This window comes from Solanum stenotomum, chromosome 6 (assembly GCF_019186545.1).
Source record: "Solanum stenotomum isolate F172 chromosome 6, ASM1918654v1, whole genome shotgun sequence".
Lineage (NCBI taxonomy): Eukaryota > Viridiplantae > Streptophyta > Magnoliopsida > Solanales > Solanaceae > Solanum > Solanum stenotomum.
The window spans coordinates 43,174,949-43,191,865 of NC_064287.1; the positions used below are offsets into that span (position 1 = coordinate 43,174,949).

Below are 16,917 nucleotides of genomic sequence, written 5' to 3' on the forward strand. Positions count from 1 at the left end.
ATGCAATTTATGAACTCATATCCTCTAATTCAATCTCAATTGCAGGGGATTCACCATGCATAACAGGTTATACTTACTCCAATTTGAACCTAACGTTAGAGATTTTGGTTTTGTCAAAATTATCCCAAATTGAACTTTGGTGGACTGGTTTCACACTCTCGTCGTCCACTTCATCTGTCCAAGATCTACCTCCGCTACTACTGGATTTCTTTCCGAAATTTGCTGAAGCCTAGACAATTTCAATCCATTAAGACTGAGCTTGCAATAACAGGATTCGTTCAGTGTGGTTATTGCTCGTTGTTATTTCATCTGCCTCCGCTTCTATTACCTTACCATTCTTCTTCCTGTTCCCACAGTTTGGTTGACTCGCTTGAGCCTCCATTTCCTTCAGAGACAGCGTGCGTTCTCTCTTCGCCATGGTCAGCGCAGGTTAGCCAATGTGCATCGAGAGAGAAAACACTCCACAATCAACGAAAACAAGATTTTTCACCTTTAGGCACCTTGTTCAACCAATTTTTTTTATTTTATTTTTTTGAAAATTGAAATCTCATCTTCAAAATTAGTATCATACATATACTTCTTAGAATCAACAATTATAACATCTTTCTCCTTACTGGTCCTTTTGTCAGTTCGCTAACCTTTTCTCTTTTTATGAAATTAGAATTTAGGGGTAACATAGATAGGGGTTTCACTACATGATTCTCTCTTTCATATTAACTTATATGAGATGAAGTGAATGCATTCAACACAAAATTCAATTTTAAACATACATGAGACTATTAGCTAATATTGTTATTAGTTTGTCTTAACATAGAGCTCTTTCTAAGAGTTGAATTCATAGAATTTTTCTGCTCATAATAGTATAAATCAAAGTAAATAAATTATTTTGTCTCGAATTAGAAGTGATTTTGAAAACAAAAATGAAAAGGAAACCAAAATTCTTACCAAGTAAAAATAAAAGTTTTAGGTAAAAACTATGGAAAAAAAGAGAGTAAAAAATTAAATGGTGTAAATTCATTGAATACAAAAATTGAAGGAGAGGAAACAAAAAACACATCCCGCTACAATTGTAATTGAAAATACAAAAATGAAAAACAAGAAGTTATCAATTCCAAAAAATCAGCATACTAATTCAAAAAATTAGCAAACAAATACTTGTATCTTTTATATTTTTATGTTTTGTAATTAAAATTTTATTTTATAAATATAAAAGAGTAAATTAATGTATTATAAATTAACGTCTTTAACACAATATTTTTGTGATTGTTCATACTTTTAAAAAGTTATTTATTTCAAAAAATAGTATTAAAACATCACAAAAAAATTTCATACTTCTGTAAACTTCGTAATTGGTCAAATTAACCTATATAAATTGAAACAGAAAAAATAATTACAAGGTATCAAAAGCACTCATGACCACAAAACATCGATAATATTCCAAGCATAGAAAATCGAAAGGAACTCTAACCACCAAATCATCAAAGGAGTAGACATTTTTGTGATATTAGGTAAGCATTAATTTTGACAATTAGCTAGATTGAATATTTACATGATCAAGAAGAATTCAACATTAATTAATCTCTACCATTATTTATAGAGATTTTGATTAATAAAATAACTTCTTTCTTTCCCAAAAATATACTATTTATATATTATATATAATAATAAAAAGAGAAATGAAGAGCAGTATTTTCACAATTTCAATTCAAACTCAATCATCTGATGAGAAGAACTGAGAGCTTAGATTATCCATAACAGCTAACTGCATATTCTCTGATGGTTTCCAATGTCTCTTCCTTTGATTTATAAACCAATTGTTGATCTGCTTTGGATCAAGTCCTGTTGATTCTGCTAGTGAATTCTTATCAGCCTCCTATTATCAAAACAACATTCGTTATCATCTCACGTAACTAAAATATGTATAAGTTATGAGTCTATTCACATTATATTTTATGCAGGATCAAACATGAAATAACTTATTAATGAACTAATAGTTGCATAACCCTATCCAACGACCAACGCCCCCAAGAGTTTCATAAGGAGGGCAAAAAGAAAGAGAGAATTACAAAATTCAGGTATACATGTCATTAACTTGAATAAGTGTATCACTATTGTAGCTATGAAATTGGTAAACAATTTATATGTACCATGTCCATACACTAAATTGTGGATAAAACCAATGTTATGAATGAATAGAAGTTTTGGAAAAGACCAAAAGTGCACTAATATTATAAACATGAGAAACTATTAGTACATCTTGGGGAAAATCAACGATGACTTTAAGTCTCAACCCAAAAATAAAGAATTATTTTAGGTTTATTCTCAAATAATCAATGCAAAACCTAGTAAACATAAAAATTATAATCTAAAATCCATAAATTTAAAATCTTTAAACCACCTCTATGTGAAAGAACCTAAAAAGTAGTACTCCCTCCATCTCAATTTATGTTACACATTTCGGATTTCAAAATTCAAACTGATCTATTTTTTATTGTAAAATTTCATATATCTTTTATATATTTCGGATCGTCAATTATTGTGACTTATAATACTTTTTACGTAATTTACAAATATATAAATTTCATATGCAAATTTTCGATCAAAGTTAAACTGTTTGACTCTCGAAAAACAATAAATTGAGATAGAGAGAGTATAAATACAAAATTTTAAACCAAGATTTTAAATGAAGCAAGAAGAATAAGCATTATTTGAGTTGTATGAAAAATGCAAAATAAAGAGGTAAAGAAGTACAAACCGTAGGGTAAGGCCATCTAAAGTGATCATCCCACCATGCAAGTAACATTTGCCTTGCCTCTTTTGGTAGCTTCCCTTTCTTCTTTTTCTTTGAAAATTCCAACTTTAGACTACTTAAATGACTTCCAAACTTACGTAGGAGTCTATCTTTGAGTTCATTATCTTCACTTCTCATTGATGCATCTGCCTCACCACAACTTANTTTATATATTTTGAATTGTCAATTATTGCAACCTATAGTACTTTTTACGTACTTTACAAATATATAAATTTCATGTGCAAATTTTCGATCACAATTAAACTGTTTGACTCTCGAAAAATGAAATGTGTCACATAAATTGGGATAAAAAAAGTATAAATACAAAGTTTTAAACCAAGATTTTAAATGAAACAAGAAGAATAAGCATTATTTGAGTTGTATGAAAATGCAAAATAGAGAGGTAAAGAAGTACAAACCGTAGGGTAAGGCCATCTAAAGTGATCATCCCACCATGCAAGTAACATTTGCCTTGCCTCTTTTGGTAGCTTCCCTTTCTTCTTTTTCTTTGAAAATTCCAACTTTAGACTACTTAAATGACTTCCAAACTTACGTAGGAGTCTATCTTTGAGTTCATTATCCTCACTTCTCATTGATGCATCTGCCTCACCACAACTTAACTCCTCATCTGATGATACACCACCATCATCTGCCACAATTAATTTACTCCACTTTAGATCAAGATATATAAAGAGAGAGTTTGTTATAAGTTCCTATGTTGCTCGAATTGTTAAAAAATATCAATAAGTGTGTCAAATTCTTCAAAAATAATGTATTTCTAAAATATCCGACACGAATGTGATAATATTTTTGAAAAGTCCCAGCAACTTAGATAAGCTCTATAAGTGACAGGAGTGACCGCTTTCAAGTCCTAGTTGGTACCACCCCTAGTAAACTTCAGCTTTTAAGGAACACGTTCAAGAAGAATCTAAATTATTTCCAAAGAGCTTGTACACGTGTAAGCTCATTATTCATCTTTTCAATGGAAAGAACTATGTCAATGGGTGCATCACTTAAAAAAATGAGAAATAGTTCTAAGTGAGAATTGATCCTGGTAGCTAAATAACTCGACATACAATTAATTGCATCATTTAGCCTTTTAGAAATATGGATACCATCATACAATATAAGATCAATTCTAAAAAGTATATACATATAATATCTAATTTAATATAAAGATCATGGTTCACGTCCAATGCAAAATAGGCTATACAATCGCCCCTGATTAATGCAATAGTGGCTTAATTTACTGAGTCGTTTGTTTAAAGATTAATGCTATCTTAAAGTTGTAAAGCCTGATATAAAAAATCCATCGACCTGGATGTTGGAGATTACCGCACAAAATTGTAAAAGGAAAGTAACACATCAAGAATTAGGAACAATTTTGATCACCCTGATCTAACCATAGACTACATAGCAAGAATCGTTAGAGTTAGGCATGTATTAGCAATACACGAATTAGTTATAAGGAAATTTATATCTTATTTAATATTATGTAGAAAGTAGTTCAGCAGTACATAGTTATTCAAGCAGTAGTTATTCCAATTTATTTCAAGTATATAAAATTATACATAGAATCCCTCCTAACTTATACATGTATTAGTTATCCAAGTTTCTAAATTGCAAACCAGACATTGTATTAATTTTCTAAATAGTCTAAACCAACTACCAAACATGATATTGCTTAAACAAGATCTAATACATATACAATATTTCTCCTAACCAGCTACCAAACAACCCCTTTTAAAGCCCTACTTCACCAATAAAAATTCATTGGGCTAGTTAATCTTATGTATCAGAAAAATGTACCAAAAAAAGCTTGTTATATAAAGTGATAAGTTCGATCACAAATTTCTGTCGCAATATTGTTGGGCTACATAATTTGAAAGATTGTTAATTTAGAAAACTGACTTACCGCCTATATCAAATGACCACTATGACATACAACTTTGTTAGAATTAAATATAAATAAAAATTTAAGCTATAGATCAACTTAATATTTTTGAAGATAATAACTTTGGTAATAAAAGTGGATCTGTTGTATTAAAAATGTAGGGAAAGCTGCAAGGATTTCTCATAGCAAAAGCTCTAGAAAAATTTAAGCCAATTTAATAAAGCAAACAAGAGTATATATTTTAAAGATATGTATACACTATTTCATATTATATGATAGTACTTGACTCAAATAGACAAAATAGTGTATAAAGAAATAAATATATATAATATCATAAAATATTAAATGATCTTATTAAGTAATTTATTTTAAAAGCACATGTTATTAAATAAATAATTTTAATTTATTACTTATATAAAGGACTAGTATATAAAATGATGAACAATTTACGTATTTGACCTATTGATAAAAGACAACTACTTATTTGTTGATTGTTATCATTAAACTTCTTTACTGAAAAAGAAAGATATTTTTTTATTTTAATTGTTCAATCTATTTTTCTTTTTAGTCCGTTCCTGAAATATACATCTATTTTTATTTTAAATAACTCATCATACTACGAATTTCTTTTAAATTTTTTAAAATTTAGGTCAAATTAAAATAAGGCGAATAAATTAAAATAAAAAAATAATTAATAGAATCGATAGGTTTATTGGGAAAGAGACATTGGGGAGCACAAAGAGCCATGACTGGACTGAACCCACAGAGTGGCCTACCAAGATTTGACTACCATTATATGCAGCACCCCTGCAAACACTTTCACTCTCAGTGGGTTTTTCAGTAAGGAAAAAAAATTAAAAATAAAAGAAAAAAAATATTATTTTTAAAATTTCTCATTTGGTGTCTAATATCCATGTAGAGCCTGGTTAATTACAGATTGGGAAGTCTCACATTACTATTCCCTAACAAAGATGAAGGAGTACTTATCATTCCATCATAACTCTTGTTATAGTTGTGTGTGGTACTCTGGTCCTAGAGTATCAAAATAACACTTCATCCGTTTAATTTTATGCAACATTATTTGAGTATTGATAATAATAAAAATAAGTATGGATTTAATTTTTTTTTATTATCTAATTTACATATGTGTAAACTTCCTATTTGATGTATTCACATGTAACGGCTATTAATGAAAAAAATTCACTTTGTTCTAGTTAATTCTCTTTCCCTATTTTGTTTTGAAAAATTGTGTTCAATCGAATAACATCTCATAAATTGAAATGAAAAAAAAAATTAATTGTGTGCGTGTGCAAGTGTTTGATAATTGATAGTAATTGATAGTAGTAGTTGTTGAATAAAAAAGGAAAGAAACAAAAGAAAAGAGTTAGAATTGGCAGCGTAAAGCACGGGAGTCCATGTGCTATATCGACCACCCGCTCTACACGGGCTTTCTCTCCCATTAATGTTTTTGGGTCCTACTCTTTTTCTTCAATGCCCCATTATATATATATAATATATACTATATAATAAAATAAAATAAATGTCCCTTCATTCATTCATTTCTTTCTTTAATAATTCTACCTTCTTTACTACTCATATAATTATTATATTCAAACAAAAGTACACATTATCATCGTTTACATATATATTACTCTCTCCGTTTCAAAAAGAGTGATCTAATTTGACTTAACACAAAATTTAAGAAAATAAAAGAGTTTTGAACCTTGTCAAATTAAAATTATGTCAAATGTACAAAATTATCATTTAATCTTGTGGTATTAAACATATCACGTGGAAAGGTAAAAATAAATGTTACCAAAAAAGGAAAGAGGTCACTCTTTTTTAAACAAACTAAAAAGAAAAGGAGATCATTCTTTTTAAAACAAAGGGAGAACTTGTAAATGGAGAAATATTCTTCAACTATATTCAAATAGAAACCAACATATTCAGTGTAAAACTATATCTAGAGAGGATGATGCATACACCGTCTTACTTTCTATTTTGTGAAAGGGAGAAAACAACCTAGGTCAACTTTTTTTTTTTTGGTTTTCCACCCGATATTCGAAGCCCACATTAGAATTTCGACTAAATTTGATCACGCTCTGCAACTCATTCAGAAGTGGACCTAGGTCAACTTACATGATGGGAATACATCATAATGAAAATGGATTTTTTCAAAGGTGCAACTCATAACCAATTTCTACTTGGACTTGAATCTGTATGATTTGACTTATTTTAAATGTTTTTAAGTCCTAAGTAAGCTTGAAGTGTTTGAGTAAATGAAAAAAAAAATGTTTATAAACACATGATTTTAAGTAAAAATGATAAAAATAAGTCAAAGTCAATTCAAATGGGGACTTCTACCAAGTTAGAAAAATCTTTCAAGTTCCAAAATGTATATAGCAACTTAAATGAGTCTTAATGAAGAACCTAAATACACATGAATTGTGTAAGGGTAGTTTAGTAAACACACTTAATAAAGGTAGTGGTAATATTAGTATACAATCTACGTGCTCTCATCATGTCTCACATTGTGAGATTTCAGTGAATATGTTATTGTTGTTGTAACAAGGTAAAGAACTAATTATCAAAGTAGGTCTAATACTACTAACAACCACTACAATAATTACTACTCCACAACCGCAAGCAAATTGAGGTCGACTATCCGAACCCTTACTTGACTAGTTCAATTTATCTAACAATGCCAATGACCCTAATATTTACTATTATATGAATTAATTCAGCTTACATCTCAAGCATAATATATAATAGGCAAGCATTATTGCATAAACTTTTTAACATAAAATAAAGCCACAAGTACAAAACAATGTGGAAAACAGCATCCAGCAGTTTATCAGTTTAATGCAATCCAAGCACGTGAACATATACAGTTGATCACTTGAACTTATTAAACTAAAAATAAACTGTTTATTGAAATTAAAACAAAAGGCACACGAGGCCAGATTAATAAATTACTCTCTCTGTATCACTAAAAAGTTAATCTGTACTTTGAAACAAAAATTAATTATTACTTATATAGCTTGTCAAACACAAAGAATATATCTACCCATTCATTATTATTAACAACCTTTTTTTTCAATTTCCTCATTAATTTTTTAGACTGTAAGGCTGCTGCCTACCTTATACAGATCAAATTATACCATTTGCCTCAAATTAATAAAATATTTGAACAATGACAGCTTCTAATGCGTGGAGAAAGCATAAAATAACACAACTTTATATCCTATATAGTTAGTTTAATACATTAATCTAAGTAATTAATTACTATTAGACTAGATCAAATTAAAGTAAACATAATAAACAATAAGTTCTAATTGTACTTGGCATGTATAACTTACTTTTTAAAAAAAAAGGTGTCAGGCCATAGGACAAGAAGATTGATCCACGTGATATGTTAGTTAAGATTCTTGGATTTAAAATCTCTTAATATAGAGTAAGGTTGCGTACACAATACTTTTTCGATTATACTAAAGATGTTATTATTATACGATGAAAACAAGGTAGATAAATCATTAGGTAAACGAAGATAATATAATCACTTTAAGTGAACACCAATGAGACATCAAACAATTCCCAATGTGTCTGGCAAGAACACATAGCACTATAATATTGGAACTTGAAAAATAAATATGATGAAGGCTTTGCAGAGATTGGAAAGACCAATTAATTGTGGTTCCACATGCAAGCCACATTCCATCTGAGAATATATATACATCCAACTATTATAGACTGTACTCAAACATATGGTCTTTGTTGACATTATTGTACTCGAATCTAATTTATGAGTTATGTTTGTTCAAATCTTTCAAAAATTGCTATTCCAATTATATTAGATCTTCCAAAAAATGTAGAACTTTATGCACCAAAATAACATATTGAAGGATCCAAACAACATTATATGAGCTTAAAAGTAGAGCTATTTTTCCAGATGATTACTCAGCTAATAGTTATTATTTCACAGACTCACATTTCTTTTCATTATCAATAATCTTCAACAAAGAAAATGACTTTCTGAAGTAGAAAATCCATAATTAACTATATGAGAAATCAACCTCAAAGATGAATGTAAAATAATGCTACAATAATGACCTAAACCAAAATGAAGGTAGTATATATCTTGTATATTGAAAATATATATCCAAGTTGAAAACTCAAAATTTGTACTACCATCAATCATCTATGTCTAATCATACGCGTGAGCCAGCTCCAGCTACAACAGTAGTCCAAGTACAAGAATTATAAACCCTATTTTCATACAACTTGATATGAACTAGTTTGCTAATTGATTATATCTTGGATTTAGACTTTTAAGTATTTGACCAAACAATTGATCGAGTAAATACTTATAAGTACCTAGTGTTTACATTAAAATAATCGAGTTAACCTTATGAATTAAAAAGGAAAATACATACCACTTAACAATAACTAAGTGATAAATGTAAATGTATAGTAAAGGATGGGATGACTTGCATGATTGTCAATCAACATTGATCAAACAGAAGAATGGCCATTTCCATAAATAAGTTCCATAATTTGCAAAATCTTTGTAGGAAACTAAACAATTATTAACTGTATAAGGTCAAATTTGCTCCAATCATACTAGCACCATATATAGTCACATAAATGCACATAAAATATACTTCATCCATTTTCAAAAAAATGACCTAGCTATTCTTCTTTTTAGTCTGTTTCAAAAAGAACAACATCTTTCTTTTCTTTTGGCATCATTTTAATTACAACTTACCACATCACATGTTAAGAGCCACAAAATTAAAACTCTGTGTAAAGTCAAACTAGGTCTTTTTTTTAAACGAAGAGAGTATATAATGATCACCTTCCCTATATATAAAACATGAGCAGTGATCTAGTAATAGGGTAGATATAGAGTATAGAGGACATATGTCACTGTTTATTGAAAGAGCTACTATAGCCATGTCACCTCAATTGTGATATGTCAAAATCAGAATCTCTGAGCTAAAGTGGTTTGAAATGCAAAAAAAAGAAATTTTCCTGACAACTAAACAAAAGGCAAGAGAGACAAGTGAAGCACCACAAAAACAATATGAGTAAAACTAGGATATCAAAGGTCCCAGTTGCACTCAAAAAAACATCTAACCCTCAAGGAGGGCAAAAAAATACATAGTTTTTTTGCTACTATCAATGAATTATTTTCAACAAAATAAGCAAAATTTTCCAAAATTATATAATCAGTCACGGCATGAATACACAAAGGCAAGAAACTCTTGCTCATTATTTTCATTTCTGACAACTTTTAGTCATATTTTTGGAGCTCTATGCTCTATTATTATTTGCACCATCCTTAAAATGATTTTACCTCCTCTTATAGTGTCCAATGACGATATATTAGTGAGGGTATTTCGTATAATAGATGTGTGTTCAATTCTTATCGACTCTCATTTTATCGCAACATATGAAAATACAAGAATTGAAGTAGAAGAGGTGATTCAACATCTCTATGTGTGCAAAATAGTTAAACTCAAAATTACTTGTACCAACTCCAGAGAAATTGTATTTCATAACATGACCAATTCCATCTCATCAGATCTCTCTATAACAATATTTCACTATAACGATCAAGTTCTCTTTGGTGTCCATCTTCATATTATGTTACTACATATTATACGTTCCACTACTAAAAAATCATTATTTTCCTATTAAATTTTCCATTGAGTAATATTCAGTGGTTATTCTCACATATATTTTGATTGTACTAGTAAAAAAGAATAAATAGTACTACAATGTTTTCATACAGATAACTTAAATTATGTCACTGCGAATCTATTTTCCACCGTGCATATTTCTAAGTCAGATGATTTGATGGGAAATAAATAAAGAAATCATGTTTAATAGCACAAATTTCTTTCTAATTCATGATTCGTTTTACTAATAGGTAAAAGATATCGAAACAAACAACATCGAGATAATGTTTGACTGACCTTTGCAAAGATTACCTAGTTGCATTTGAATCTTGTTGAGGAACGTTGTTGCTTCATCAAAAGGCCTAGACAGATCGGACTTATACTTCAACAATATATCACAATACGTTTCCTATTTGATTGAACAAAAATAAACAAACATATGGTCAAAATTTCAAACAAACTATTCACAGTATATCATTTAATTTAATTTAATTAAGAAACAAGAAAAGTCAAACAATAAATTCTACAAACAGAAATAAAAAGAGTAACTAACCATAAACTCATCAAGTTCAGGATCAGCTCCTATACATATAGAAGTAGCGTTTGGTTTACGAAAATCAGTTTGTTGCCTTATTTCTTCCAGTAGATTTACTATACCCGCTGGTGCTCCAACCTATAAAAATCAAAATTCCGTAACAATTTAAGTTATATACACTAACAGTATCAATTATAAAAAAAAAAAAAACAATTCAAAATTAACATAAGCTAAAGATTTCAAAAACCATAAACCCTCTTGCTTATCTAAGAAATGATAATAAAAAAAAAAGATACTTAGGTTAAACTTATAAAGAAAATCCAAAAAAAATAGTTAGATCATAAAAGATTAAATCATACTTAACCTTTTGGCAATCAATATAAGCGTTGAGTAATTTAGGATAATAAGGATGTGAGACGATTTTAGCCTTGATAACATTTGAACCATCTTCATCATAATCTTCATTATTATTGTTATTATCATTATGATCCTTACTGCTACCGCCACTGCCACTGCCTCCGCCACAATTTCCACTTCTAATTTGATAAATATTATCATTATTTTGAAGAGTCATAGTACTGAAAGAATTAGTTTGTTCTGATGATAATTGAATATCATCGGATCCAAACATCATCGGATTAGAAGTCAAGATGGACGAGTTGGTATAGTTGTGGAAATTGTTGTACTCAGTTTGCATCATCAAATTCTCCGGTGACATCAAAGCTTTATCCGCGTAATCGTCTCTTGTTGAATGAAAACCATACATTTCATCATCCATATATATATCTAAAAAAAACAAAAATACAAAGTAGTGCAAATTACTTAGAAATAATCAAATGAGAAATTTGTTTGATATTTGAAGTGGGTGTTGTGTTTTTCTTTTTTCTTTTTTAAAAGGGAGAGAAAAAAAAATTAAAGGAGAAGAGGAAAAGAAGGGAAGGTGAAGAGGAAGAGAGGTCCCATTACTTAGAGATAAAATAAAAGAATCTAATATTTTGTTGGTTTATATATATTAATTAAAAATACGCTTGTAATAAGTATGCATAAATATAATGGTTGATAAATAGGGAGTAGTATTTTTTAACTATTTTTTTATTATTCCTTTTATTTTTCTTTTTCTTGTTAATTCTCTCGTTTGTTCTCATGTATCTAATAAGAAGTTTCTAACTTATCATATAATTAGTGTACAAAATTCTAAAGTAGACCACAACTTACATTAAATATTTTTCCACTTATGCTTGCAAGGGAATGAAAATAATTAGGGACAAATAAATTAATAATAGCTCAATAAAATAAAACGAATATTTTTTTAAAAAAAATCACCTGCAAGGCGCTGACGGCCTTGAGCCTTGTAAGGTTCATGGCGGCTGAGCCTTACAAGGCTAAAAGTTGTTGAGCCTTGTAAGGCACATGGGTTTTTGCGCCTCGTTTTTGAAACCCTGATTTAGACGCCGTTACAAATTGTTGTCCTTTTGATTTCATAATTAATTGAGTTGCCCTTTTGGAATTTTCAAAAAAGTTTGTTGCCCTTTTGATTCCGGACTCAGATTTATAGTGTGCAAATTAAAAAATAATTAAATTATTTAGTATTTTTTATTTTTTGTAGATGCTTGCGGCTTATTATACTGGGTTAAAAATGTAATAGTAGTATATAATGTAGTAATATACTCTTGTCCTATGAAATCATGATTTGAAATCAAATTTGTTTGAGATTAAAGTTTTGTTTGGATATACATTTATATTTTTTAAATTATACTTTTTTTCATAAACATAAGAATTTCACAAATAAATTCTTATATAATCTTATCAAATGAATAAACCATAATTCATAAACAAGATATTGAAATATTTTAAGGAATCATATCGATAAATCACATATCTTTTTTCATTACAAACTTTCAAATAAACATAATTATATAAAGATTTACTAATCAACAATACAAGTAACAAAAGATTTAGACCATTTTCGAGCACCTCGGATCTTTTTTGGGGCGTCCCAAGTTCTGATTAGGCTTTGATTGAGTTATTTTAAATGATTTTGGCTTTAAAACTTTTTTTCTACTTTTTGTAGTGTTTCAAAAAATAAAAAGTGATTTAAGAACTTATTTTTAGGTCAAAACTATAAAAATAAGATAAAAGTGAAATAAGAACTTATTTCATAAGTTGTTTTCAACTTATAAGCTAACTTTAATATGTCAATTCCAACACTCTTTACTAGTTATTGTTTAATATAATCATTTCATATGATACGCATACGAATAATCTCTTAATGTGGAACATTAGTATTCTTTTGATGAGTTTTTTTTTCTTACAAACATTAATTTATGAGCCGAGTTTTACATTTAAAAAGAAATTGGAATCACAATTTGAAATTTCAAATCCTACTTTTTAAATAATTTAAAATCATAATTTCAAATAGCATTGTCCAGATACTAATTTATAATCATGATTTCATATTACATGTCTAATCACTTACTTAAAAACTTTCTAAGAGAGTTTTAAAAAAAGGATATTTATATCATCTCAAGAGTCTGGGATATCTCATGTTTGGAGAAAGATGATTCAAATTAGAGAGGAGGTGGAACATAATATATGGTGCCAAATTAGAAATGGCGAAGCAAGTTTTTGATTTGACAATTGGACAAAGCAAGGAGCCTTATATTACCTGGAAGAACAGAATCACAGTGAAGAAGAGATTAAAGTGAAGGAGTTCATAAAAGAAGGGGGTTGGGATGAGGTGAAACTAAATCAGAATGTATTGGAGGAGATGGTACAATGCATCATTGAGAATATCAGCCCTATTCCAGTAGAAACGGGAAGAGATAAGGCATGATGGATGGGAAATATATAAAATAAGTTCGGGGATAATAGGATCTTAGTAAAAGTTAGGTGTGTCTCAAGGATTTTGGACATAGGCTGGGGAGTACTTATGCATTTTCCCTAACAAATATGTGTATAACTAAATCCTGCATAACTATAATACATGTATAACTAAAATTTGCATAACTATTACTATACATGCATAACTCTATTCATCTACCAAACGATCTCAAACTGTTCCTAGAAGTTTTACACCCCAAAATATAAGGTGGGTCAGATGGGACAAAATATGTAATTATAAATATTTGAATGAATTAATAATAAGTTAAATTAATTTCTTTTTTATTTTTCATTCGATGTACAATACTTATATTGAAACCCAATTATTTTGAATTTGTTGTGTAGGTCGCCTGACTTTTTTGGATTCGCCGCATAGGTCCTCATTCGAAGGAAACCCTTCCTATTAAAGATTTTTTATGCTCAAAGTTCAAATTTGACGCCTCTAATTAAGGGAAGAGCAACCTCATATATCCAATACACCACATTTTTTTGGTGTAAATATTATTAATGATGATCTGAACTTCAATATTTAAAATCACTGATAAAATATTAAAATACTGCTTTAAAGAGTATTTTTAATTGAAGTATTAGTTTTCAATTACTAATATTGTTGAAGTTTCACAATCTCTTTTTTCCTTCGAATTAAGTTAATGCCCAAGCACACTTTGAAGTTTTCTCTACGAAGTCGTTAAGTAGTTCCTCTATCCAATCATGGTTAAAAATAGAGGTTTTTTTAATCATGAATCAATGTGATATTAGTATTAATTTTTTTCTCATTAATTTAATTATAATATATGTGTAAATAATCAGTGAGCATTTTTTTTATTTAGTAATAAGCTTCAATAAAAAATATTAATTTATTTTAGTGGATTATTAATACGGGTTCACCTTTTCTACTTCAAGCTTCTTGTTCCACTGACACTATAACAAAAACAACTTTTAACGACAATAAATAGACACATTAATAAAAAGTGTTAAAGTCGTTATCAGCATTAGTTAAGTGTTATTAGATCCAATATCGCTAAAAGGTTTAGGAACATATACAAAGAGTGCTAATTGCTGCTAAAAATACATATTTAACTGCAATTGAGCTATTGACGTTAATTAATTGTTACTAAAGATTATTTTTTTGTAGTGTGAGTGCACTCTTCAACATGTGAAGACTTCAAAAAATTACTTCCTCCATTTCATTTTAACTGTCATTTTAGCTCAAAGAAATTGACTCAAAATAATTAGGCAAAGGATCGTTCAGTGCACATTTGTTGTTAGAAATTATCGTGTGTACAGAAATTAAATATTGATAGTTATGAAAAATATATATTTAATTTTTCACTCTTTTCAGTAACACAATTGAGAAGAAAATTTACATATTTGAATTCAAATCGAGAAAGAGGGGAACAAGTTAAGGTGGTGCATTTTGTAAAGAATTATAGCCAATAGGCTCATGAGATAAGATTGCCATTATTAGTACTTTTTCCATGTATATTATATAATACTTCTTCCGTCTCAGTTTTTATCATTTACTTTCCTTTTTGATCAGTTCTAAAAAGAATAACACATTTTAGTAATAATCTAATTTTAACATACTCATTTTATCCTCAATGAAATAATTTATAGCTACACAAACATCTATCACTTATTTTATACCACAATTTTTTTTTTTAAAAAAATCTTTCTTAAATTCCGTATTAAGTCAAACTAACTGTAGCATTACCCAATTTCGATTTTATCAATTTTTTATTCTTGTTAATTACTCCCTCCATTTCATATTAATTTAATTTTTTAGGCAATTTTCATTTTTCAAATTAACTTAATTGTTCAGTTTTCAAGACTATTTTTAGAGTGCTCTTCCAATTTTATCCTCATTAGTTAGTATTGGATTTAGTGATTAATTAATATTTAGTTATTTTAATCATAAATTTGACAATAATTAATAAGGGTAAAAATGAAAAATTATATTCAATTTATGTCTTAATCTACTTTTCTTAAAGGTGTGAAACACCTCAAAAATTAAATTAATATGAAATGGAGGAAGTAACTTATATTTCGTTTTCACAAGCAACTAAATGTAGTCTTCGCAGAGTCAAAGCCATCTCTTTTAATGGTGAAAATGCCCTCCATACCTATCCACCTCTTAATCAATATGACCAATAATTAGACTATCCTCCCATCAAATCCACGTATTCATGTTCATGTTGACTAGAAATGGGTAAAGTTTGACATAAAAAAAACTATATTATGAAAGATCGTGGGTTAAAATATATTTCTTGTGCAATTTATATGATTTTTTGTAGTTTGTCCACAAAAACAAAATATAGATTCATATATTTCTCACTATTGTTTAAAAAAAAATTCATAAACTTTATATCAGATCAAATTAATTCATATAAGATAGGACGGGGAGAATATATCCTTATTAGAATGGTGGATATACTTTATAATCGGAAGAAATTGGTGTTTATTATTCTATTTATTTAGACATTACAATATTTCGGGATATGCCGGAACACCTTTTGTATTTGATATTCTTATGAGGGGCTCATGATACCTCGGAGGATGTTTGAATGGACTTATTTTAAAGGTATTTGGTAAAGACATAAAGTGCTTTTAGACTTAAAAAATAGTACTATGAAAAAAAGTTAAAAGTCAAAAGTAGATAGTCTTTCGACTTTTAGGTCATTTAAAAAAAAAGCTTATTCGAACACTCCCTTAGTCTTATAGGTATTTTACTTACAGGTGTATCAATACTTAAAATTACAATGTTAGTGAATCACTCAACGACAGTAAAAGACACTAGAATTTATTTGTGACAAAAAAGAAGTTTAGAAAATTCGTTGTTGAAAACTGAGAGGAAACCCTCTCTATTTTAAACAACAAAGGATAGTGTAAACATATGTTTATTGTGTCTTATCGGAAAAGTCACAATCTTTTCAAAAAAAGTTACATCCCTTCAGAAGGTCACAATCTCTCGAAAAAATCACAACTTTTATGAAAAATCACAACATTTCATTCTTCATTCACACCTTAAAAAACCCAACATCAAATACAAAGAACGATCTATAAACTCTTAAGTTCAGGTGGGTTAAAACGAGTAAAAATTAGAAGTGAAATATTCACCAAAGTGTGATGAAACAAA

At 28.7% G+C, this 16,917-nt stretch overlaps 1 protein-coding gene across 1 annotated transcript; it reads right to left on the minus strand.

The window, feature by feature from the left end:
• Positions 1-1,490: 1,490 nt before the first annotated feature.
• On the minus strand, positions 1,491-11,869 carry LOC125867781 (homeobox protein knotted-1-like 2). The gene is made up of 5 exons (XM_049548362.1): positions 11,266-11,869; positions 10,920-11,039; positions 10,664-10,775; positions 3,211-3,440; positions 1,491-1,873 (listed from the first exon to the last, which is right to left on the minus strand). The coding sequence occupies exons 1-5, from the start codon at positions 11,677-11,679 to the stop codon at positions 1,712-1,714; spliced, it is 1,038 nt and encodes a 345-aa protein (XP_049404319.1). The 5' UTR covers positions 11,680-11,869; the 3' UTR covers positions 1,491-1,711.
• Between the last annotated feature and the right edge of the window lie 5,048 nt (positions 11,870-16,917).

Bases quoted from the DNA above. Each gene is read 5' to 3' on its own strand.
- LOC125867781 (XM_049548362.1), bottom strand. From the start codon at position 11,679: ATGGATGATGAAATGTATGGTTTTCATTCAACAAGAGACGATTACGCG. The intron at 11,040-11,265 runs GTTAAGTATGAT...TGATTTTTATAG, and splicing joins CTTATATTGATTGCCAAAAG to GTTGGAGCACCAGCGGGTAT. The intron at 10,776-10,919 runs GTTAGTTACTCT...TCAATCAAATAG, and splicing joins CTGAACTTGATGAGTTTATG to GAAACGTATTGTGATATATT.